This window comes from Anopheles arabiensis, chromosome 2, assembly GCF_016920715.1.
Source record: "Anopheles arabiensis isolate DONGOLA chromosome 2, AaraD3, whole genome shotgun sequence".
In the NCBI taxonomy this organism is placed as follows: domain Eukaryota; kingdom Metazoa; phylum Arthropoda; class Insecta; order Diptera; family Culicidae; genus Anopheles; species Anopheles arabiensis.
In genome coordinates this window covers 12,456,135-12,477,489 of record NC_053517.1, presented here as the reverse complement: position 1 = coordinate 12,477,489, position 21,355 = coordinate 12,456,135, and the positions used below count along the sequence as shown (strand labels likewise).

At 52.2% G+C, this 21,355-nt stretch overlaps 8 protein-coding genes across 17 annotated transcripts in view; 3 read left to right on the top strand and 5 right to left on the bottom strand.

Moving 5' to 3' along the window:
• The first annotated feature begins 30 nt into the window (after nt 1–30).
• LOC120901395 (probable acylpyruvase FAHD2, mitochondrial) lies at nt 31–1,906 on the top strand. Its single transcript, XM_040309312.1, has 2 exons — nt 31–728; nt 1,224–1,906. The coding sequence occupies exons 1-2, from the start codon at nt 664–666 to the stop codon at nt 1,843–1,845; spliced, it is 687 nt and encodes a 228-aa protein (XP_040165246.1). The 5' UTR covers nt 31–663; the 3' UTR covers nt 1,846–1,906.
• Nucleotides 736–3,445, bottom strand: LOC120901387 (phospholipid phosphatase 4). Its single transcript, XM_040309300.1, has 3 exons — nt 3,023–3,445; nt 2,564–2,949; nt 736–2,483 (listed from the first exon to the last, which is right to left on the bottom strand). Exons 1-3 carry the CDS (start codon nt 3,154–3,156, stop codon nt 2,002–2,004), a joined length of 1,002 nt encoding a protein of 333 aa, XP_040165234.1. The 5' UTR covers nt 3,157–3,445; the 3' UTR covers nt 736–2,001.
• A 102-nt stretch (nt 3,446–3,547) lies between these two features.
• Nucleotides 3,548–4,219, bottom strand: LOC120901403. The gene has a single exon (XM_040309324.1). It carries the CDS (start codon nt 4,125–4,127, stop codon nt 3,633–3,635), a length of 495 nt encoding a protein of 164 aa, XP_040165258.1. The 5' UTR covers nt 4,128–4,219; the 3' UTR covers nt 3,548–3,632.
• Nucleotides 4,220–4,980: 761 nt separating this feature from the next.
• LOC120893823 (signal recognition particle subunit SRP72) lies at nt 4,981–7,532 on the top strand. The gene is made up of 3 exons (XM_040295946.1): nt 4,981–5,242; nt 5,319–7,155; nt 7,270–7,532. Exons 1-3 carry the CDS (start codon nt 5,134–5,136, stop codon nt 7,421–7,423), a joined length of 2,100 nt encoding a protein of 699 aa, XP_040151880.1. The 5' UTR covers nt 4,981–5,133; the 3' UTR covers nt 7,424–7,532.
• A 77-nt stretch (nt 7,533–7,609) lies between these two features.
• On the bottom strand, nt 7,610–10,738 carry LOC120893822. 2 transcript variants are annotated; one of them, XM_040295945.1, is made up of 3 exons: nt 10,639–10,738; nt 9,577–10,578; nt 7,610–9,496 (listed from the first exon to the last, which is right to left on the bottom strand). In XM_040295945.1, exons 2-3 carry the CDS (start codon nt 10,433–10,435, stop codon nt 7,770–7,772), a joined length of 2,586 nt encoding a protein of 861 aa, XP_040151879.1. In that variant the 5' UTR covers nt 10,436–10,578; nt 10,639–10,738; the 3' UTR covers nt 7,610–7,769. The 2 variants fall into 2 exon arrangements, with proteins under 2 accessions (XP_040151879.1, XP_040151878.1); XM_040295944.1 differs by having other exon boundaries at nt 10,650–10,728.
• Nucleotides 10,739–11,386: 648 nt separating this feature from the next.
• Nucleotides 11,387–15,521, top strand: LOC120897879 (39S ribosomal protein L33, mitochondrial). Its single transcript, XM_040303028.1, has 5 exons — nt 11,387–11,515; nt 11,572–11,709; nt 14,407–14,560; nt 14,663–14,766; nt 15,370–15,521. Exons 3-5 carry the CDS (start codon nt 14,520–14,522, stop codon nt 15,420–15,422), a joined length of 198 nt encoding a protein of 65 aa, XP_040158962.1. The 5' UTR covers nt 11,387–11,515; nt 11,572–11,709; nt 14,407–14,519; the 3' UTR covers nt 15,423–15,521.
• Nucleotides 11,566–14,144, bottom strand: LOC120897878 (bifunctional lysine-specific demethylase and histidyl-hydroxylase NO66). Its single transcript, XM_040303027.1, has 2 exons — nt 13,779–14,144; nt 11,566–13,697 (listed from the first exon to the last, which is right to left on the bottom strand). Exons 1-2 carry the CDS (start codon nt 13,986–13,988, stop codon nt 11,760–11,762), a joined length of 2,148 nt encoding a protein of 715 aa, XP_040158961.1. The 5' UTR covers nt 13,989–14,144; the 3' UTR covers nt 11,566–11,759.
• A 1,164-nt stretch (nt 15,522–16,685) lies between the features above and the next one.
• Nucleotides 16,686–21,355, bottom strand: part of LOC120897877 (1-phosphatidylinositol 4,5-bisphosphate phosphodiesterase) — a 42,130-nt gene continuing 37,460 nt past the window's right edge. For 7 of the 9 annotated variants that reach the window (XM_040303020.1, XM_040303024.1, XM_040303017.1 and 4 more), the window contains 2 exons: nt 20,727–21,243; nt 16,686–20,308 (listed from right to left, as the gene is read on the bottom strand). In XM_040303020.1, the coding sequence (XP_040158954.1) occupies nt 20,995–21,243 (249 nt within the window). In that variant the 3' untranslated portion in view covers nt 16,686–20,308; nt 20,727–20,994. The remainder of the gene's footprint in view (nt 20,309–20,726; nt 21,244–21,355) is intronic. The other 2 variants (XM_040303026.1, XM_040303025.1) reach the window with 1 other exon arrangement.

Sequence of the window (21,355 nt, the reverse complement as noted above, 5' to 3'; positions counted from 1 at the left end):
AGAGATAATTCACGGGGCGGCAATCAACACCTTCTCCTCCCACAGTGTAGTGATAAGAATTGTTACTTAGTTTCAAAGATATTGCATACGGCTCCAGCAGAATTGGTTGCTGCTTCCCTGTCCGTACACTCGTGCCGGTGCTGCTGCATCGATGATCACAACCATACAGTGCGTGCTGTACACATTGTACATCAGCGCAAATCTTACCCAAGACCGGTTTCCCTCGCCGAAGATATGACCGAATACGCCCTACATCGCGTCGCAGAAGTAACTGCAATGGTGTGCGTTCTTGCTCCCCCTCCTATGTTGTCGCAATGGTGATGGTAGTGGTGTGCTGGCTGTACAGGCCCTTATCAATCTTGTTTGTTGCGAGTGCTGTGCTCCCCAATTGATTACACACCGAGCAGTGCTGCTTTTTTCCCAGGTTGGAGGAGGAGGGCTGTACATGTGTAGGTGTGTGTGTTTGCGTGTCTTAGCATACTTCATATTTCCCCCCTCTCTTTCGTGTATACGGTCGATCGTTCCATCTCCTAATTGATACACGGCGTAGTAACACAACAGCTGACGATTCGCGGCAATCGAAGGGCTCGACGTGCAGCAGCAGCAGCAGCAGCAGTACCCCAGACCCCACCGAACGGGCGAGACACGCGCGCTCCGTCCAAGATGCCGACCACGTCCAAGTTCTTGCAATCGACCAGGAAAATTATCGGTGCTGGCGTAAACTACAAGTAGGTATCGGGGTCAGAGGTTTAATTTATTTCCTTCACTGTATCTTTCAAATTCAAAGAAAAGGGAATGCAGGTGGTGAAGAGGACGGCTCCCCCTTTTTTTTTTTGGTTGGGTGGGGGAAACACAATTGTACTAAAAAATAATTCAACTTTTGGAACCTAAAAACACAGCTCAGTTCAAATGAATCGTTTCGATTACTTACAATTAAATGCAACTTTCGCATTTTCGTGCTTAATTTCTCACTTCTTTCGCTGGTTCATTTCGCCTTCAACCACATAAAGGACGGAAGAAACTAATGACTTTCTGAGGGTGCGCTAAATTAATCGTTCTACCCACAACCACTAAGCTACTTCTTCCCCGTATCCTGAGTGTGTTCGTGTGGCAAATGAACGCGTCTAATACTTCGGAACGAAACCGAACCCCCCCCCCCCTGTCTTCGCCTGTCTGTCCACTAAAATCGGTTATTAACATAATTTCTTCCTGTATTGTCGTAGAGAAATTTTGCGCCTCACAAACTCCCCCAAGCCGGATGCACCCGTCATCTTCTTCAAGCCCATCTCGTCCCTGCTGGACGCGGGCAGTGGCTCGACTGGCTCCACCGGCACCCCGCCAACCATCCGCATCCCGCGCGTCTTCGGCGGCGTAATCAACTTCGAGGCCGAGCTGGGCGTCATCATCGGGCGGCGCTGCGCGAATGTGCCCACCGACCAGGCGATGGCGTACGTCGGTGGCTACTGTCTCGCGCTCGACATGACCGGCATGGACTTTATACTGGACGCCCGGCCGAAGGGACTGCCCTGGTGCCTTGGCAAGGGGTTCGACACGTCCACGCCGGTCAGCGCGCTGGTGCAGCGGGCCGACCTGCCCAACCCGGACGATGTGCGCGTCTGGTGCGAGGTGAACGGTGTGCGCAAGCAGGACGACAGTACGCGCAATCTGATCTTCCCAATCGCGGAGCTGATCGCGTACGTGTCGCGCTTCATGACGCTGGAGGAGAACGATCTGCTGCTGACGGGTACGCCGGCCGGTGCCGGCCCAGTACGGCACGGGGACGTTATTGTGTGTGGGCTAGGGGAGGACCTGATGACGATGCGCTGCCAGGTGGCTGATGAGTAGCAGGAGGGGGGTTGCGAAACTTAAACATATCAACGGAATAAATTCGTTCTCCCTGTCTATGTGTGTGTGTGTCTGTGTTGGATTATATCCTATACGGTCATTACTGTCAGGCGACTTGCTACTCGTGCTGTTTCGAGATACAACATGGCCGCCATACTAAATCCACTTCGCTTCCTTCTGCTCGGCCGGCGACGAGGACAGTAACCGTCTCGTCTCAGTATCCGAATCCTGTTCCTGCTCATCATCTTGAGCACGCGCTTCGTAGTGGGTCGGCCGGTGCGCCGGAGTGTTCGGCGCAGTTCCGCCAGCCGGCTGCGGTTGCGCACGCTTCACTCGGTTCGGGCTGCTCGGTGTGGCGTCGAGCAGCGCGTACGGCACGTGACAGTTGCGGTCGGAAAAGGCGGGAAAGTACTGACGGTAGCAGAGATAGGACAGCACGATCCCGATCAGCGAACCGACCGTCACGTCCTGCCAGTGGTGATGGTAGTCGCACGTTCGGCTGATCGCGATCATGGTGGCGGCAAACAGGGGCAACCCGGCGGCAATCACGCGCACCGACCGGCCCCGGCCCCGTTCGTTCATCAGGTGCAGCTTGCCGATGAGGTACCAGGTCAGGAAGCCGAGCCCAACAAAGGCGACTGTAAAAGAGGTACAAAAGCGACACATGAGAGACACACACACACACACACGCATGGGGTTCGATCCAGGGGAAACGTACAGGAGGAATGGCCGGATGGGAAGCTCTTGCGCCCGTCTATCAGTGCGCGCATGTCCTTCCCGGTGCAGTGCAGCTCGTCGTTCAGCACACCGTCCGGGAAGCAGCGCCAGAAGAAATCCGGCCGCGGGCGGCCGACCGCAATCTTGACCGTGTTCGTTATCACCCCGTTCAGGCCGAGCCCGAGCGTGAAGGCGAGCACGGTGCAGCGCAGCTCCTGCCGGTCGCGCGTCCTCAGGTAGTGCAGCGTGAATGCCAGCCCCGGCACGCCGAGCACGATCGGCCAAAGCATGGTCAGCGGTACGTAGCTGTCCGTGCGGGGATTCCGGTACAGCCACAGCTCTTCCGGTTGGATCTTGCGCACGAACGGGGCCTTAAACTCCAGCGCACTGGGGAGAAATAGAAAAAATAGCAACAAATGAGCGAATGGGTTACGGTGGGGGAGCTGGCCGCCCTGCTTACATGTAAATACACGTCAGAGCAATCCGCACGACCGTTTCCAGCGGCAGGTTGTATTCCGGGGCGCGTGGAAGTTTCTTCTGTCCCGTCGTACCGCCGCAAGCGTACGCCACGCCGGACATGCCCTTGGACGTCATGTCCGGTTTGCAGGAATTGCACAAACACACACACACTCACTTTTGTTATCACTCCAAACCGTGACACGCACTACAGTGTTCCAGAGGGCACGAGAAGCGTCCTGGTCCGAAGCGTGCGAAAGTTTCAATGTCGTACGATGTCGGGCCGGGAGCGAACGGGACAGACACTGGTGTCAACAGAACAGCTGACAGCTCGGCATACGGTGAGTGTGTGTGAGAGTGAACAGCACAGGCAGCTGCTTCGCGAAAGAGATAGCCGTGGAAAAAGGTAAACATGATCATGTGCGTAAACAATGGGCCTGTGGAACGTCGCCCGAAAAGCGAAGTGTGAAGAAACAGGTGAAATGATTTACATCACCCAAATAGCAGATGATTCATCGGAAAGTTTGGATTATTTTTTGTTAGATATTTATTACGGTGAATTACTGAAACTAATAACATGAAATGTACATACACTGGGACACTTCCACACACACCTACAGCTCCGTCTTACGCTTCTGGAGCAGCTCGAACATGTTTAGGTAGCTGCTCAGCCGCACCCGCACGTTGGCCCGCTCGACGATCGTGTCCAGCGAGCGGGCAAACCGTTCCTTCGCATTGTTCAGTGACGGTGGCCGCAAAATTCCGAACCACGCACTCGGATCGATACGGGATGTTCCGTCCTCCCCGTCGCCCACTGGATGCCGCTCGAGCGTACGGTGCTGGATGGGGTCCGCGTCGTCTTCGACCGCTTCCTCCACCTGCACGGTGGCCAGTGCCTGGAAGGGTTTGTAGTCCTCCGTCGGCAGCTGCACCGCACTGACCGCATTCGGGCCCTTGGTGAAGCGCGTGTGTGCCAGCTCCATCTGGCCCTCGGTGGTGAGGCGCGCAATGTCCTGGCTCAGCCGAACGTCCTGCTCGATCAGGTCGAGCGAGTTGAGCAACAGTTTGTCCATCAGCTCGCACAGCTCCTCCTTGGAGGCGTTTTCCATCGTCCAATTTTTCGTGTGCAATCCCCGTAAACAGAACGGCAGCAAGCGGGCCTTGTTTTGGTTTTCTCACTGCGTCATGTGATTTTGACAGCTGTCAGTCGCCGCTCCGCGCATTTGCCATCAGAGTGACCAGAAATACCGATTTATCTGTATTCCTACCGATTTTTTATATGCCTACCGATTCACAGATGAGCCACCTAAAACTACCGATTTTTCATTTATTCTACCGAAAATCACAGATTTTTTCGTAATACTAACCAAAAAGTCATATAACTATTTCCCAAATCACTTAATGTATAAAACTCTATATGGAAATCATTTGCAAACAGAACCAGAAGTTCAACAGAGACAACTAAGGCCCGTGTCTGCACCTCATGAAGTCGAACGCGCTGATAAAATTTTATATGCAATTTGACAGATAATGTGACCCGGCGCTCTAGCAGCAATAGAACACGACATCGAACATGAAAAATGTATAGGACTTTACATGTTCGATTTGTGGGCAATCCCATATATTTTCCCATATGTGGGCAATCCCATATGAGCGTCCCAATCATTTGTTGGGTTAAATTCCCTAGTACAATTTTCAGATCGACACTTCAGAAAGGCCTCATGTGACTGATATGAACCAAATCTAAACTATCTCCTTTAAATAAACGAAAGATGTTATTTTCTCGTGCTGCTCTTCATGGGACAGATTAGCATCCATCTCCGACAACCCCCCCCCCACCCCACTCAACACTTCAAAGCCTACCGAAAACTACCGAAAAAATCTTAAACTCCTACCGAAAACTACCGATAAAATTTTGATGCGCCTACCGAAAACCGCAAAAATAATCTGGCCACTCTGTTTGCCATGTCGACGCAGAGCTGTCAGACGAGCCACCGAGCTGGAAAGGTGGCGTGCAAAAGCAGCAAAATAGGAAAGTTTTGTTTGAGCAGGGTGGTGTGGCTTTCTTTTGGGTGAATTGTTTGCAATTTGGAGTGTCCGTGCGGCCGCGACGCAATGTCGAAAAGCGAGACGAAAGAAGCCACCATACGGCAGCTTTACACGGAGCTGAACAAATACTGCTCCAGCGCCGACTACGACAAGGCACTGAAGGCAGCCAACAAAAGTAGGTGGCATTGGCTTAGTAAAGCATTTTGGGCAGGGAAATAGCTTAACGCAACGATTACTCCTTCCCGTTTTAGTTATTGGACTCGACGCTACCGAATGGAAGGCGGCGAAATGTAAGCTGGTCTGTCTGATACAGAACGGCAAGTTCGAGGAGGCGATCAAGTTCATCGAACGTGGCACCTCCATCCCGGACACCACGTTCGAGAAGGCGTACAGCGAGTACCGGCTGAATCGGGCCGAGGACGCGTTCCGTACGATCCAGGCCGTGGCCCCGGGAGGAGGAGGTGGTGCGGACCAGTGGGCTGGGCTGGCGCCGAACCTGAAGGAGCTGCTCGCTCAGATCCTGTACCGGTTGGAGCGGTTCGACGAGTGCTTCGAGCTGTACCGGAACATCATCAAGAACACGCACGACGACTACGATGACGAGCGGCGCACGAACATGAGCGCGGTGGCCGCGAACCAATGCATCGTCGGTAGCGGCGGCGGCGGCGGGAAGCAGCAGTCGGCTGCCGCCACCAATCTGCCCGAGGACACGTACGAGCTGACGTACAATGCGGCGTGCGCACTGGCCGGCCGCCGGGAATACGGCGAGGCGGAGCGGAAGCTGCGCACGAGCGAGAAAATGTGCCGCGACTCGCTCGAGGAGGACGGGGCCAGCGAGGAGGACATTATCGACGAGATTACCATCATCAAGGTGCAGCTGGCGTACTGTCTGCAGATGCAGGGCCGCGTCAAGGAAGCGTCCGCACTGTACGCGGACGCACTGCGCCACAAGACGAACGATGCGGCGCTGACCGCGGTCGTCAGCAACAATCTCGTTGTGATTAACCGCGACCAGAACGTGTTCGACTCGCGCAAGAAGATGAAGGTGGCCACCTCGGAGCAGGCGGACCAGAAGCTGACCAGCCGGCAGCGCAAGACGATCGCGTTCAACAACTGTCTGCTGGCGTACTTCGCCAGCCCGTCCGAGTGCGGACTGCTCGCGAGTCGGCTCGCCAACGCCCATCCCGACCTGGAGTTCCAGTCGCTGCTGGTGCGCGTCAGCCAGCTGGCCCGCGACAAAAAGTACCGGGAGGCGGTCGAGCTGCTCGAGGCGTACGCGCAACGGCTGCCGGCCGGGCGTACGACCGAGCTGCTGCAGGTACGGTTCGCCATCGTGCAGCTGCAGCTGGTGGCCGGCAATCGGAAGGCGGCGATCGAGACGCTCGAATCGCTCGGCGAAGCCCGCTACCAGCCGGGCGTCGTGTCGGCCCTGGTGACGCTCCATCTCGGCCTGGACAACAAGCAGGCGGCATCGGAGATACTGAAGAGTGCGGTCGAGTGGTACAAGCGGCAGAAGAGTGCCACCATCAGCGACAGCGATCTGAGCGACATGTGGCGCCAGGCCGCCAGCTTCCATCTGCGGGGCGGCGAGCCGGAAACGGCCGCCAAGAGCCTGGAGGAGCTGCTGCGCACCCACCCGAACGACATGAAGCTGCTGGCGCAGCTGGTGATCGCGTACGCACAGTTCGATCCGAAGCGGGCGCAGCAGGCGAGCAAGCGGCTGCCGGCCCTGGAGACGCTCACCACCGTGTCGGAGATCGATGCGCTCGAGGCGACGAACTGGATGATGATCGCGAAGGCGGTCAAGCGCAAGCCGAACCAGCCGGCGGGCGGTGGGCGCACGACGGGCGACCAGTCCCCGGGCGCCGGTACCCCGTCCGCCGAGCAGCAGCAGCAGGCCGCCCGCAAGCAGAAGCGCAAGAAGCGCAAGGGCAAGCTGCCGAAGAACTACATAATCGGCGTGCTGCCCGACCCGGAACGGTGGCTGCCACGGTACGAGCGTACCGGCTACCGGAAGAAGCGTGACCGCCGCGTGAAGGAGATCATCAAGGGCAGCCAGGGAACGGCGTCCGGGCAGGCCGACCAATTGTAAGTAGCGTTTGGCACTCGATGATCACTCCACTGATATGAATTGTACGAAGTTCGATTTTAATCTTTTTTGTATCTTTTTTTCTTTTCTCACACACACACACACACACACAGCGACATGAGTAAGGCGTACAACCAGACGAAGAACTCGCCGGCCACACCGGGCAGTGGTGGTGTGACGCAGCTGGAACAGAATGCGGCAGCTGCCGCCGCCACCCGCCAGCTGCCACGCAAGAGCCAGCACAAGAAGAAGAAGGGCAAGCACTAGAGGCAGGAATGGGACGGAATGCTCCAAACCGGGAGAGAGAGAGAGAAGAGGGAAGGAATTATGGAAATGAATGGAAATAAATATACTTTAACCGCTTTCAAATTTCAAACCGGCTCACTCAAGTTGGTTTCTTTCTGGTCGTTGAAGTCCTTTGATGTGCCAAGACAAAAGACAAAAGACCGATGATAAAAGATAAGATATGTTACTTTATTAAGACTATTTTGGTATGAAATGGACAATCGAGCAGTTTGTGATAAACATGTTACTCTAAAAAAAAGACGTTCCAAACAAACAAAGAATCAAAGCAACCACAGATTAAGGCACGCGCTTGTCTCACAGTTCGATGTTATGCTGGCCGTCCGTCAGCACCACCGAAGGCACTTCCGCACAGATAAAACGAGGCACGGTGCATTCCATTGTCGTTTTCCGCCGGTAGCAACACCTCGATCACCACGCGACTATCGCCCCGGGCAAACATGAGCATTTTTTTGCCCGCCAATTCCACGTACTGCTGCTGCTGCTCGAGGGTTTTATCGCGCTGCTTCAGCACGACCGCAGTGCCGTAGGTAAGAAGAGCGCTGAGCGCTTGGTAGATGCGGCTGCGGCTCCAATCGTTGCGCAGTGCGGGAATCAGCTCCAACCAGCAGGCAGCCCGTTCCGGCGGTCCGAAGCATAGCGTACCCGTGCCGCTGCCTGCTGCCTCCGCTGTCGGAAGCATCTTGCGAACTTCGCCGATCAGCTCGGCCTCGTCGCCCATCGGTCCGTCGGCACCACGCTTAAGGTTGAACGCAAAGTATCGGTCCATGTGAAGCAAGTGCACTTCCTCGAGCAGTCGGAGAAAGCGTGCCTTGCACGTTGCTTTAGGCGGCGAGCTGACGGTGGTGCACTGCTTCCAGAGCGCCAGCACGCGGTAGTACACCTGCGGCACGGTACCGTCCTCAAAGCCGAGCGCATAGTCCAGGGCGTCGGCCAGCGTCAGCGGTGGATGGGTGTCGGTGGCGCACGCGAACAGTTCCTTCAGCAGGTCGATCGTTTCCAGCTGCCGGAGCGTATCGTCACCGGCAGTGACAGTGCGGATCCAGGCACGGTTCGCCCGTGGCAGCAGCTCCGGATTGGCCCCGTTACAGAGGGCCAGGAAGCGTTCGTCCCGCAGCAGGAGGGCACGCAGATGGACGGGCACCGCCAGGAACGGTTTCGCCTCGAACGCGCACAGCGCACTCACGACGATCCGCGTGTGCTCGAACTTGAGCGAGCCTACCCCCAGCTTGGCCAGGTGCTCCAGCGCGGCCAGTGCGTCGTTGTAGTCGGCGGACGGTTGGCAACCGAGCCAGCGAAACAGTGCCAGATCGCCGCCCTCGATGGAACCGGATTTGCGCAGCTCGTTTAACGCTGCCGTCCGATCGTGATCGAAGGCAGCGAGCTGCTTTAGCAGCTCCGTACGGTTCAGCCCTTCCGCCCCGGACATGAGTGCGCGCACGGTTGCGAACGAAAAGCAATGCCCCCGGCCGAGGGTAATGCAATTGGTCACGTCGCACGCAACGTCCGGCAGACTTTTGACCAGCTGCAGCAGACGCACCACATCGGCGAGCGTGTCCTGCGTCAGCGGTTGCCCGACCGAGCGGCACACATTGCCGATCTCGCTCCTGCACGATTGCAGAAACAGCAGCACCTTCTTCAGATGCTCCCAGTCGATGGAGAACATCGTGTCGAACTGCAGCGTGTAGCCGAACAGCTTGATCGTGGTGAAATTATCGTCCACCGTGAAGCTCACCTGCTTTTCGAGAAAGTCGACGACCAGCTGCAGGTAGCGCTCCGCCTGTGTGCCACGGATCTTCACGCGCACCAGGTCGTACGCTAGATTAGGGCAGGTGGTGCAGAAGAACTTTACCACACCGTCCAGCTGCATCGTGCAGATGAGCCGCTCCACCACGGCCCAGCTAAAGGACTCCCGGTAGGCGAAGCACAGCAATGCCCCGAGCTCGATCTGCTCGCTGGTGGAGAGCGTTTTCCAGCCGCACACCGTACCGACTACCGTCGAGGCGATACTGCCCGTGGCCACCTTCTTTAGCCCACCTGCAGTGTATCGTGGAGAGAGAGAGAGTGAAATGAAAGCATTATTCGCACACGTTAATGACGCAGGCGCCTGCTCTTACCGCTCAGCAGCTTTTCCGCCCGTTCGAGCTGCACCAGCCGGTCGGCCGGTATCAGCCGGCGCAGCTTCTCCACCCGACAGGCCGCCGTCAGCCCGGCGCCGGCAAACGAGGTCAGGCTGAAGGCGAGGGCGACGGCGCGGCCAGTCACCACCTTGCCGCTCTCGTGCTTGCAGCCATCGACCAGGCTCGAGAGGGAGAAGCCACTGCTGGCAGCGGTGGACAGCACCAGCAGCGGCAGCCCTACCGCCGGCCCGAGCGGTGTCATCGACAGCACCGACCCAACCACCGTCCCGACGGTCGTAATGTTGCGGAACGTGTCGGCCACACGCTCGATCCGGTGCCGTTCGATCGTCAGCATCGGGTAGGGTGCACCGGCCTGCACGGCATAGCGCAGGCGGCCATCCTGCGGCACCCACAGCACGCAGGCGGGCAGCGTGTTCGACGCGATAAACTGCGCAAACCGGTCGTACTTGCGGTTGGCCAGATCGACGTACACGCAGTCGGCTGAGCGGGCCGCTTTCCGTATGCGCATCAGGAAGCTCGACTGCAGCTCGCCGTCCACCTGCATTACCAGCGGGATGAGCTGGAACTCGAGCGTCGGCATGCGGAGCACGATCTGTTCCAGCCGCTTGTACAGCTTCCGGTCGGGCAGCAGGTCCGGCCGCCCCATGTCCTCCATCGTCTTCCAGCCCGACGAGCCCGGCTGCAGCTGGCCGAGCGCGAACGCCAGCAGGTTGGCCGCGTGCGGTGGGCTTTCGAGCTGGTAGAATTCCTCGCCGGGCGGGGACTTGTCCAACTCTCTTTCCACCCCGCGGTGCAGGAAGTCGTGCATGATGCGGGCAATATGCACAGTCGACATGGTGTGTGTGTGTGTGTGTGTGTGTGTGATGCTACACCGGATGAGCGAGTATTGTTTTGCGATCTCCTGCGTGGCACCAGCTTTCCCCTCACTACGATGCACCTTATCCACTGGCCGGCGGATGTACTGTCTGCGCGTTTTCACTGGAAGAAATTGTAAGCCATTTAGATAAGCGAGGCAAACGATAAGCTTAAGATAGCTACAAAGAGATTACGTGCTGCGCTGTTGCTATCGAATGTGCCAAACAACTCGCACATAAACACAGCAGCGCCAGCAGCACGTCATGACTGCAGTCTGTATGTCAGGCGGTAGCACCCAGTCAGACAGCCTTCTGTTAATTTACCCATTCGAGCAGTTTTGTGTCTGTCATAACAGTAATTTAAGAGCAATTTAGCGGTACGAAGTGTTGTTGTTTGTTGTCAGTAAAAAGATATAAATTAGACCAAAATGAGTATTGTTTTAATGATATTTTAGTGGAAGAAGACGTCGGCGGTGTGTTTAAAACTGTAAAATGTAAAAAACAGCCGAGAAATAGTGTTTATTAGTGCTATTTGTGCACCACCTTCTCCGGGTGAAGCGGCTGTTCAAGTCGAGTTTGCTATGAAAAATTCATTGTAACCGTTTGTAAAAGTTAAGGAAAATGATTGAATACAACCAGTAAACTGTAATATAATAAATTACGTGTTTTTTATTAACAATTTAGCCGAAAAAAATATAAACAAAATAGAGGAAGGAATAGGATCTGTCAAAACTGCTCGAATGGGTAAATTAACGACTGCTAATTTACCATTAAATCACTCTTAAATTACCGGTAATTTAGCGGTAAGATAGGGGTAAATTAAGTCCGATTTGTCTGACTGGGCAACGGGTGCGATTGCGCTAGTTGAGTAACCCTGCCAGGCGTGCAGTAGGCGTGTTCTGATGCACCGTTGTAGCACACACTGTGGTGGACTGATCATCGATGTCATCGGTGGAAAGGGCGAAGGGAGAGAATTTGGGAGACAGAATTGACCGTTAGTTTGAAAGATCGAAGGATCCGTGTGCTGTTGACCGTCCACTGATGACTCCGGAAACATGAACGTGAGTATTTCTGTTCACCGAATATTGTTCTTGAACTCATTTCCACAATCTTACAGGTTTAACGGGAGTTTTCCCCTTCTCGAAATTACACAACTACGCGCTTGTTCCGGTAGTAGTTCGAATGTATGACACTTTATTCACTGCACAGCATCTCGAAATCGACGAACAAAAAGCAAAATTAGAATGGATTTCTGGTTTGTATGGCTCCTAGCATACCTGAACACCCCTGCCCCCTACTCCCCCCCTACGGTGTGGACGCGGATGTGTCGGCGCGCGCATCCTCGCCCGGCCGCCGGCACACGATCAAACCCTTCTCCCACAGGCTGCGGATGAACTCGAGCCGATCCTCGACCGGCAGGCTGCTGACCAGCACGTACCGCGGGTACATCTTGATCAGCAGCTCCACCCCGAGCGCCGTCTCGTGGTCCAGCTCGAGGAAGTTCGCCTCGTACTGGTGGTACTCGCGCGAATTGTCCGTGTGGTAGTAGATGCGCAGCTTTTCCTCCTCGCTAACCAGCCGCAGTATGTTGCGGCGCAGCAGCCGCACCGAGGAGCGGTCGTCGATCGGCCGGGCGCACCGTACCGTCCCGTCCGGGCGGAACTCGTAGTTCCCGCCCCCGTACACCGTATCGTCCCACTCGCCAAAGTCGACCAGCGGGGGCAGCGCGTCGTGCTGGAACCGCTTCGCCAGCTGGTCGACCGCCGCATCGATCGCCGCGTCCGAGAACAGCTTGTCGAACATGGCCCGAATGCGCACGATCAGCCGGCGCCGGTCCGCACTGATGCCGTCCGAGTGCACGATGCCGAAGTGCTGGTGCAGATCGAGCGGCAAGCCCTCGCGCAGCTGCGGCTCCGTGTCGGCCGCGGTCGCGAGCGCAATCGGCAGCATCTGCTCGAACAGATCCGCCCAGCAGTTGCGCTGGTACACGCTGACGGTGATGTGGAGCGAGTGGGCGCCCGGCACGGTGGCCGCCTGGTGGATGCAGCCGCGCGGGAAGTACAGCAGATCGCCCGCCTCCAGCACCACGTCGACGATGGGCGGCCCGGCCAGCTCGTCCTGGCGCAGGTTTTCCGACGACACGCGCGCCAGCACCTCCTGCGGCTGGCGGGGCCCGTACAGGCGCCAGCGCTTGCGGCCCTCGATCTGCAGCACGAACGCCTCGATGTCGTCGTAGTGCGGCGCGAAGCCCTGGCTGCCCGGCGGCGTCAGATAGAAGTTCGCCCCGGTCATGCAGTGGAAGTACTCCTGCAGCTTCACGTTCAGCTCGTACACGGAGCGCAGGTAGGTTTGCGGGTTGAGCATGCGCACGCTGCAGCCGGCGTCGTAGAAGTGCCACAGGTCGGGCGGGAGCACGCGCCCGTCCGGATTGTGCGTCTCGCGCTGCCCGTCCCGGTACGACGTGATGTCGATGTTTTTCGTGTACTCGATGTTGTTCGTGCGCAGCATCTCGTCGATCATGGCGCGGGACAGCAGGCCGGCATAGTACGCGCGGTCGCTGCGCTGCACCAGCAGCGGCTTCCGCTCCCAGTGCGTGCGCATAAACTCGTCCACCGATATGGTGGGGCCGATGAGCCACGCGAACGTCTGGCGCCCAATCGTCACACTGTCCAGCTCGTGCAGGGCCGTGCCGGCCGGGCTGGCAGTGGTGGTGGTGGTGGAGGAGGAGGTGCCGCCGACGATGGGTGAATGGGCCGCCCTGCTCGGTGTCTTTGGTTCCTGCTTGATCTGGGAGGCGCGCTTCAGCGGCGTAACGACACTCGTCGGCGGCAAACCAACCGCACCGCCGTTCACCTTCGCGGGGCGCCCTTTTTTCGACGCTTTCTTCTTCGGTTCGGCGCCAGTGGCGCCATTTTGCTGCTTGTGCTGCTGTTCTGGAACAACGCCCGGCACCGCCTGCTGCTGCTGCTGCTTGGCTTTTTTTTTCTTCGCAATGCCAGCCGTCGTGGCAGCGGTCGGTTGCTTCGATGCAGAATACAGCTTAATGTGAAAGCGCACATGTTTGGCGGTGGCCCCTTTTTGCTTCTTTCCCGGTGGCGTCGTCGACGTCGTCGTTTGCTTTCCCTCTTCAGTGTGCTTTTTCTTCTGCTTTTTCACCACGGGCGCAGGTTCCGCTTGGGACGATCCTTCCGGCACTGGCCGCACCTGTTCACCGTTGGTGGTGCTACCGTCAGCGGCAGCAGGCTACGAAAGAAGGTTAAACAAAAGGGCAAAGTAAAAACATTTGCAACCCCCCTTTCTCTAGTGGCCATCGCGGCTACGTACCTCACTGTCCTGCTTTGGCTTTGTGCTCGGGGAGGGTTGCGGAGAGGCTGCCGGTTTTTTCCTTTTCTGCGGTGGCTTTTTGTTGCTTCCGGCTAGCGGTGTGCTGGTGGTGATGGTAGTGCCACCCGGCGTCACACCGTTCCCGGCGCCGGGTTCATCCTTCGGGAGGACCAGCTCGGGAGGGCCTGGGGTGGCGGTGGCTGTTTCCATCGTGCGGAACTGGGTGGCAAGCGTTGCGTTTTGCTTTACGGAAGGGAATAATAGCACGCACTTCTGTTTTTCGCGCAACACGGAGCGACGAGGGGTGCGAAGCTGTGTTCACAACACGCGCCTTGATTTTTGTATTTGCACTGTTGTGACAAGCACGTTTGACAGCGGACAAACATTTCAGCTGGGGGGAAAATATTTTTAAAAAGAGAGAAAAAAAACACGTTATGCATTAAATCAGGTGCACGAAAATTATTGTACTGTGGTGCTGACCAGTTTGGGAAATTTAGTCTAAATCCATGTGGTTCATTGAAAAGTGGATTGAGCATGGCCCTTGGTCCAATTTCCATGTGCGCATCCCACCGTGCGGATGGGAGCGCGTTTGACAGCTCGGTGTCGTCGATTGCATGTGTAATTTCAGTAAACATTGACCCGGATCGTCACAGATCGGTGCCGCATCATTGCTGTTCGAAGAAAGCCGGCAGAATTATCCTTTTTTCCGCCCTAAAGTGATCATAAAAAGAAGTGTTCATCATGTTCATTACCAACATACTGCTGAAGAAAGCGAAAAGCAAGTAAGTCAAAGGCACACGTTGCCGCCGCCGCTCGATGGTGCGGTTGCGGCAGTGAGCAGGTTTCGGTATTGGGTAATCTCTGCTATTTTCCTTTCCCCGCAGGAATATCCTCGTGCTGATGGAAAGTGCCGTCAGTGGGCATCAGTTTACCATGATCCGCGAGCGGTTGGCCGACAAGCTGGAACTGCAGCGCTTTGACCCATACAGTAAGGGCCCCAGGAGTTGGGGAGGGTTGGATGCTGGGTGTAGCATCACGGAATAGTGATAGGAGCTCGGAATCGGACCTACTCGATGCTGCTTCCGAAACAATTCCGGCTCTGGAGTTGAATCCGGAGCCGATTCCGGAGTCGACTCCGAATCTGGAATCGAACTTGGCACTGGAATCAGATCGGCTCCGGGATCGGAATCGACCGGAGAATCTCCAGAACTCCAGAAATGGAATTAGCTCCGGAATGAGAATCTGTTCTCGAATTGAAATAAGAAGTTTCAGGATCGAAATCAGTCCAAGAATCTCCATGTGAATGGATCCTTTACAATTAAATTTGGATTCTTTGCGGCTATCAATACGTAGCATTCTTGGATCCAAATGCCAATTCTAATGGAGATGCCGAAACCGCCTCCGATTTCCAAGCCGATTCTGGTTTCGGAGCCAATTCCGATTCCGAGCCTACCTACTATCCGGAATCGATTCCAGAAAACTTCACTGCTAGCCGCAATCGATTCGGACGAAAACTTCATCCTTCCCATCACTATCACGAAAGCAGGAGGCACGCCTTCTCTGATCGGGTTTTGTTTACTTTTATTTGCAGTTCAAAAGATGTGCCTGTACCGGGAGCGCAAACGGCTACGAAGTCTCAACTAAACGCCCATGTATTTTCCCCCCGGCATTGTCCGGCTGCAGCCGTAGTTTGTGTATATAAATAAACCAATACCGTGTGTGTGTGTGCGAAGCTTACCAAAATCGATGCGGTTATTCTATTTTTTCGGATAAGTGAGAAATCGAATCATTGCACAGCGACAACGGTTCGTGGGAAGCACTTAAAGATTAACGTTGTCCAAAGGGAAGGGGGCGATTAATAGAGACTCCTAAAATCCTCCCACGTAACGGTTGGATAATTTCAGACCCTCAACTCCAATTTTAAACAAAATTAGCCGAAGGAAATGTTCTTTCGAGATGGCCACAACGACAAAAGTAGTGCGGTAGGCCAAAGTAGAGGTGGCAAGATGACGCGAAGGTGTCCGCCACTAATGCCGGGATAACGGAGCGGTTTCGGAAACTTCTGTAGCTGGCCAAAACCGTAAAGCGGTCATGTAAAGCCGTTTAAGTAAGCAATAAGGTAAATCGTAGAAAACAAAAAAAAACCCGATTTTGATCTTTGCTATCGTAATAGTTTCTCTTTTTATTAATGATATTACTCTTCTCTCTCTGTCCCTCCCTCTCTCTGTTCGTCTTGTTCTGGATCGTGTGTGGTTGTGTGTGTGTGTGTGTGTGTGTGTGTGTGTGTGTGTGTGTGTGTGTGTGTGTGTGTGTGTGTGTGTGTGTGTAATTACAAGTATTCATTGACAAAACTGGAAACGAACGTCCGCAGAAGAAGAAGGCGCGTTGAGGTGGTCCACACACACACACACGTACAGGGCAGGATACAGACTGTGGAGAGAGAGAGGTGGAGAGGTGGTACACGGGAGGAGAAAAAACGATTGTGACAAAGTTCTGATGGCAAGGTTTGTGGCACAACCCAACCCGGGGCCGCAAATCCCATTTCCGTTTGCCCCTCTGTGCCTCTTTTGTGTTTCGTTCATTCTGTTAACTCCTCTGCTCCTGCTCGATATAGCAAACATAAAAAAGAGGGACTCATACTCTTCTCCGATCCTGTTCCTGTTTGTCTAATTCATTCTTTTGTTTTTATAACATATATGTATATACGTTGAAACTGGGGAAGGATTGTTTTCCAACTTGTTTAATGCTTTTTTTGCAAACCATAAACACCTTCTTTTCCTCGTTCGTTATCATCTTTCCAGCGAATCCTGACCACCATTTCTACATCATATCATAGATTCCCTTCTTTCCGTCTCTCTTCTGTTTCGGAATGATGTATATATTTATCTGCTTTTATAGCGTGGTTGCTTTTTTTGTTTTTTTTTCTCATAACCTTCCACTTATCCTACAATTGTAGCTTTCTGTGTTGTTGTTCTTCTGTTTTCATTTTCCTTTCTCTGTCACGTCTCATATTTATCTACTTGCTTTATTTATATTCTATCTGCGCCCTTTCACACTTTTCTCTCTCTCTCTCTCTCTCTCTCTCTCTCTCTCTCTCTCTCTCTCTCCTTCTTTCTCTCTTCTCTTTTCTATATACTTGTTTTGTTTGATTTGCTCTTACGATACATAATAACATAGTCTTACAAACATAAACGACTAGAGTGTGTATTATTTGCGAACTGTTGCCACCGAACTGTGCTCCCCCCCCCCCCCTTCCCACCATGCACAATAGAAACTGCAATGAATGGGCCAATCAAGGGCCGGGTGAGGGAAACAGAACGAATACATGTACATTTTCTTGCATATTGTTTGTTTCGTCCATTTACTACTCCAATTATTAAATTGTTTTAAAAATGGACAGCTAAACATAATCGAACTCGATAAGGAGTGACACACACAAAACACACAAGGTTTGTGTAAGCATTTGTGGGTTATGTATGTGTGTGTGTGAATGAAATGGTGTACACATTTCTCGGGAGTCCGCCGCTCTTCATTTGGTATAACGATACCCTGGGATTTTCCGCCCCGTATACCCCAAACAATGGAACAAGGACACCAACAAAGACGAGGTGCAACGTGAAAACGGCCGATTTTTCTCAACCTGCCCTCGGGAAAGGAAGGGCACTGAAGGAATATCCATCAAGTTGCAACCAGAAATAGGCACTAATATGACTCACACGTTTGTTTCGATCGGTTTCCTTCGCTACTTTAAGCTTCATCCGCATTCCCCCGATGGGAGAGCCGTAAAATGAGGCCGAATATGTGTGTGGCAATGAAACATACAATCAACACACTCTTTTTCATCACACAGACACGTAGATAAAGGGTACAGGGTTTTACAGCTGGATCTCAATGTTGTGGGACACTTACTGGACTCTTTCTAATGCGAAGTGAACTTCATATTGGATTCTATAGCATGACACCCTTTTTTGACAGGCTCCTATTGGAAATTCCTATTGGATTTGTCCAAAAACGGTTGCTATAGAGTCCAATTCATATTGGAGTATGAACATTAGTTTCATTTCACGAATGAAAGAGTCCCACAGCTATGACCTAACTCTTGGAAAACCCTGTAAGAACACTACGACTGTTATTGTATGGGAGTGAAGTGCCTTGTTTCCAATTTCATCTGAACAGGTTCGTGCTCTGATATGAAAGTGATCTAATATATGATCAATGGTTTTGTTTGGTATCGTATTAGGGTTGGAAATAATACATTACTGTGTCTATGTGTCCGTATGCGTGTGTGTGTGTGTGTCTGCAAGTGTTGTTAGCCACAATTGGCGACAGAAGATGTGTGTAACGGTAGAGCCAGAGGGTAAGAGCATATTACAAATTACAACAGTATCGTTCCCGGGCTGTCCTCCCTGCGCACTGCGCACCATACGCGCTGATCTTGTTTTCCTTCTGTCGTTTTCCTTTTTCCTTCTCAACGCCATTTTGTATCAATTTGCATTATCGCGTGTTTTTTGTTTCCTCGTCACCTCCTATATCTCATGCCAGCTGCGCTACTATTATTGGTTTGTGTTGTAGATATATTGCCGCCTTATGAAATATTACATTTTACTAGCTTCTTTCTCTTCCATTCTTTTCGGGGGTTTTTTTTAACAACTCTTGCTATTCTATTTCTCTTTCTCTATTTCTCATGTTTGCCTTTACCCTCTTTGTTGGTCATTTTAGTGCATTCTCTATATACCCATTGATGCCTTGCATGTAGATACTAATAGGTACCTGGGGGATATATCGGTTTTGCTTCTATAGATATTCATTTGTTGTTTTCTTCTTTGTTTTTTTCTTCTTCTTTTTGTTCTTTACTGCTTATTCCAAAATCTCTCTAATCTTATCATTAATAAAATGGGGTTATCATTTTGGTTACGTTTGTTTGTTTGTTTGTTTGGTTTTGTTTGCTTGCTTTTCCTTTACTTGCATTATTACTCTCTCTCTCTCTCTTTCTCTCTTTTTCTCTTTTTCTCTTCATGCGTTTTCCTCCTTTTTTACGTGCATAATAATCGTAATTAAAAAGTTAATTAATATGCTGGTTGCACTTAATCACACAAACAGACACCACACACACATACACTAGCGCGCGCATGCACAGCTAATCACACGTTGCGACTTTGTGAGTGTGAGTTTTGTGTGTACCGCTATACTTGTCCTCACTACAATTTGCTTGACTAGAGTTTGTTTTTTCTTTTGGTTTCAGTTTGTGTTTTTCTTGCGTTTGCTTCCTTTCCTGCTTTTTTGCTAAATGTTGTTTCCCAGTTGTTTTCTTAGAGCGCTAATGTGTTTCCTTTCTCTCATCTCCCTTCACGCACTTCCATTGCGTTGGCGTATTTGTTGTTGTTGTTGTTGTTTGGACCACCATAATAATCGCTTTGTTTTTTTTTTGTTAAATTATTTATTATTATAAAACGCACAACATCGCGCACAACAGCTTTTTTTTAAATATATTTAAACGGCGTGTTTAGTAAACATTGCTATTGGTGAGACATGGGGTTTATTACGTTGCGTTGCTTTCGCTGACTCTGCTCTATACTGCAACCAAAAAGAAGAAGAAGAAGTAGCAGGTGCGCTATTATCGTTAATTTAAACAAAAACCGGCAAAATATCGAACGAAACCAATCACTGCACGCAACAGAGCAAAGAGCTTTCAAAACGGACTCGCCACCGCCTTCACTACCACAAATTGACGACATGGATAAAATTAATCAGAATGCTACATTTAAACCTATAATACTAAACCATTATCAAAACACGACGACGACGGCGGCGCGATGGCGATTCGACAGAAATAAATAGCAATGTTTTTTTTTCTTTTTAAAACAACTAAAAACAAAAAACAAAAAACAGCGCAAAGTGAACGGTACAATATAATGGAAAAGCTCAACTAAACACAAACGGACTCCGCGCCAGTGAGTGATATGCAGGAAGCAATGGAGACGCCTCTGCCCTCACGGTGCTCTTGCTTGCTTGTTCCCGCTCATTTAATAAATACGACCTGCTATGTCTATGTGTTTCTCTCTCTTTCTCTCTCTCTTTCTCTCTCTCTCTCTCTCTCTCTCTCTCTCTTCTCTTTCTAAGGTATATAGGTGTATAACTACTATTCGTGTGTTGTGTCTGTGGTGTGTGGCATATGTGCTGCTAATCCCATACTGTAGTTGACTCCTTTTAGCAGCGCTTCCGACCCCCTGCCGATGTCCTCTGGATAAGCGGGGGAATGCACCGGGAGGGGGGGGGGGGGAAGTAGTTATAGCTTTTAGGCTGGCTTTGGAGTAACTGTGTTGTTGCTACTTGAGACTTGTGTATGCCATCTGCTCCTTTTCTCCTTCTCATCCACTTCCCCTTCTTGGTGTAGTTTCCACCCTCTAGGGCGCTCCGTGCTTGTCGAGAGGTGGTGCAGGGGTCATGCAGCTTCGACACGTTTAGGCGAAAAATTCGTACTTTGATGCCAGCTTGTATTCCTCCTCGTCCACTTTGTACATTTCGATGAGCTGTTTTTTTGAAGAGGAATAGAAAACATAGTGCATTAGAGAGAGAGAGAGAAAGAGGGCGTGTCAGGGTGTTGTTCAAAACAGTCACAGGTGGATGTTAGGAACACGAATGAGGAATTAGTTTGGCTTAATATATTATTTTAAAGTTAGTGTTAGTGTTTTAAAATGTTCTGAAAATGTGTAGTTTTCAGCTCACATTTGTAGAGTTAAACAGTATTATTTTGTTTTGAAAAATACTAAACCCATAAAGGAGTATTCTCATGAAGCATTAGAGCAACAGATAAGGTAATAATTTAGAGGCACGAGAAATGAAGAACGCAAATGAACGTAACAAAAAGACAACACATTTTAAGAACGGTAGTTAGTAAAAGCAATCAATACATACATCAACTTAAAAAGGGAAATTCAAGTGGCTTACATTGACAAAATAATACTTTTGCGTTTGGCATAATCACGGAAAGCTTTCGGCGCAACTGCATGTCCGCACTACACCACACATACACACGCACACGCACACACATGCCGATCGTAGAGATCGAATGCCTGGGTGAAGGGCCTATTTCCTCCTCCATTCACCAAAAGCTCCAGTCTTTTCCAGCAAAAGGACGCCACGGCATCCCTTGAAACGCTTCTTCATCCTCCTTTGCCGCTTCCTTCCGGAGTGTGTTATCGCCTACGCTACGGGCTCACGAGCAAATGCAGGGACAGGCGGACTGTTTCGCTTCTTCGCGCTTTCGCGCCTCCTCGATCGTGTTCAGCCGGATCAGATGTTGCGCGGACGGCGGGGGAATGGTGGAGAAGCTGCGAAACGGTACCGGCGGTGCGCTCGTGGTGGTGGTGGTGCTGCTGCTGCCGCTGGTGGACTTTTGTTCGACATTGATGCTAGTGCTACTACTACTGCCACTACTAATAAGCCTACAGCCGTTAGCCGACAGCTAATGGTGGAGTTTTTTTTGTTTTGTTTTTGTAAGGCATCGTCGATCATCGGAACGGGATCACAGAGAATGGAAACCGGAAAAAAATGAAAGTGAAAAAAAAGAAGGAAAA

Bases quoted from the DNA above. Each gene is read 5' to 3' on its own strand.
- LOC120901395 (XM_040309312.1), top strand. From the start codon at position 664: ATGCCGACCACGTCCAAGTTCTTGCAATCGACCAGGAAAATTATCGGT. The intron at 729-1,223 runs GTAGGTATCGGG...GTATTGTCGTAG, and splicing joins GGTGCTGGCGTAAACTACAA to AGAAATTTTGCGCCTCACAA.
- LOC120893823 (XM_040295946.1), top strand. From the start codon at position 5,134: ATGTCGAAAAGCGAGACGAAAGAAGCCACCATACGGCAGCTTTACACG. The intron at 5,243-5,318 runs GTAGGTGGCATT...TTCCCGTTTTAG, and splicing joins ACTGAAGGCAGCCAACAAAA to TTATTGGACTCGACGCTACC. The intron at 7,156-7,269 runs GTAAGTAGCGTT...ACACACACACAG, and splicing joins TCCGGGCAGGCCGACCAATT to CGACATGAGTAAGGCGTACA.
- LOC120893822 (XM_040295944.1), bottom strand. From the start codon at position 10,692: ATGTGCGAGTTGTTTGGCACATTCGATAGCAACAGCGCAGCAC. The intron at 10,579-10,649 runs GTAATCTCTTTG...AATTTCTTCCAG, and splicing joins CGATAGCAACAGCGCAGCAC to TGAAAACGCGCAGACAGTAC. The intron at 9,497-9,576 runs GTAAGAGCAGGC...GATACACTGCAG, and splicing joins GGCGGAAAAGCTGCTGAGCG to GTGGGCTAAAGAAGGTGGCC.
- LOC120901387 (XM_040309300.1), bottom strand. From the start codon at position 3,156: ATGACGTCCAAGGGCATGTCCGGCGTGGCGTACGCTTGCGGCGGTACG. The intron at 2,950-3,022 runs GTAAGCAGGGCG...ATTTCTCCCCAG, and splicing joins GCTCTGACGTGTATTTACAT to TGCGCTGGAGTTTAAGGCCC. The intron at 2,484-2,563 runs GTACGTTTCCCC...CCTCTTTTACAG, and splicing joins CCCATCCGGCCATTCCTCCT to TCGCCTTTGTTGGGCTCGGC.
- LOC120901403 (XM_040309324.1), bottom strand. From the start codon at position 4,127: ATGGAAAACGCCTCCAAGGAGGAGCTGTGCGAGCTGATGGACAAACTG.
- LOC120897878 (XM_040303027.1), bottom strand. From the start codon at position 13,988: ATGGAAACAGCCACCGCCACCCCAGGCCCTCCCGAGCTGGTCCTCCCG. The intron at 13,698-13,778 runs GTACGTAGCCGC...CTTCTTTCGTAG, and splicing joins AGCCAAAGCAGGACAGTGAG to CCTGCTGCCGCTGACGGTAG.
- LOC120897879 (XM_040303028.1), top strand. From the start codon at position 14,520: ATGTTCATTACCAACATACTGCTGAAGAAAGCGAAAAGCAA. The intron at 14,561-14,662 runs GTAAGTCAAAGG...CTTTCCCCGCAG, and splicing joins CTGAAGAAAGCGAAAAGCAA to GAATATCCTCGTGCTGATGG. The intron at 14,767-15,369 runs GTAAGGGCCCCA...TTTTATTTGCAG, and splicing joins GCAGCGCTTTGACCCATACA to TTCAAAAGATGTGCCTGTAC.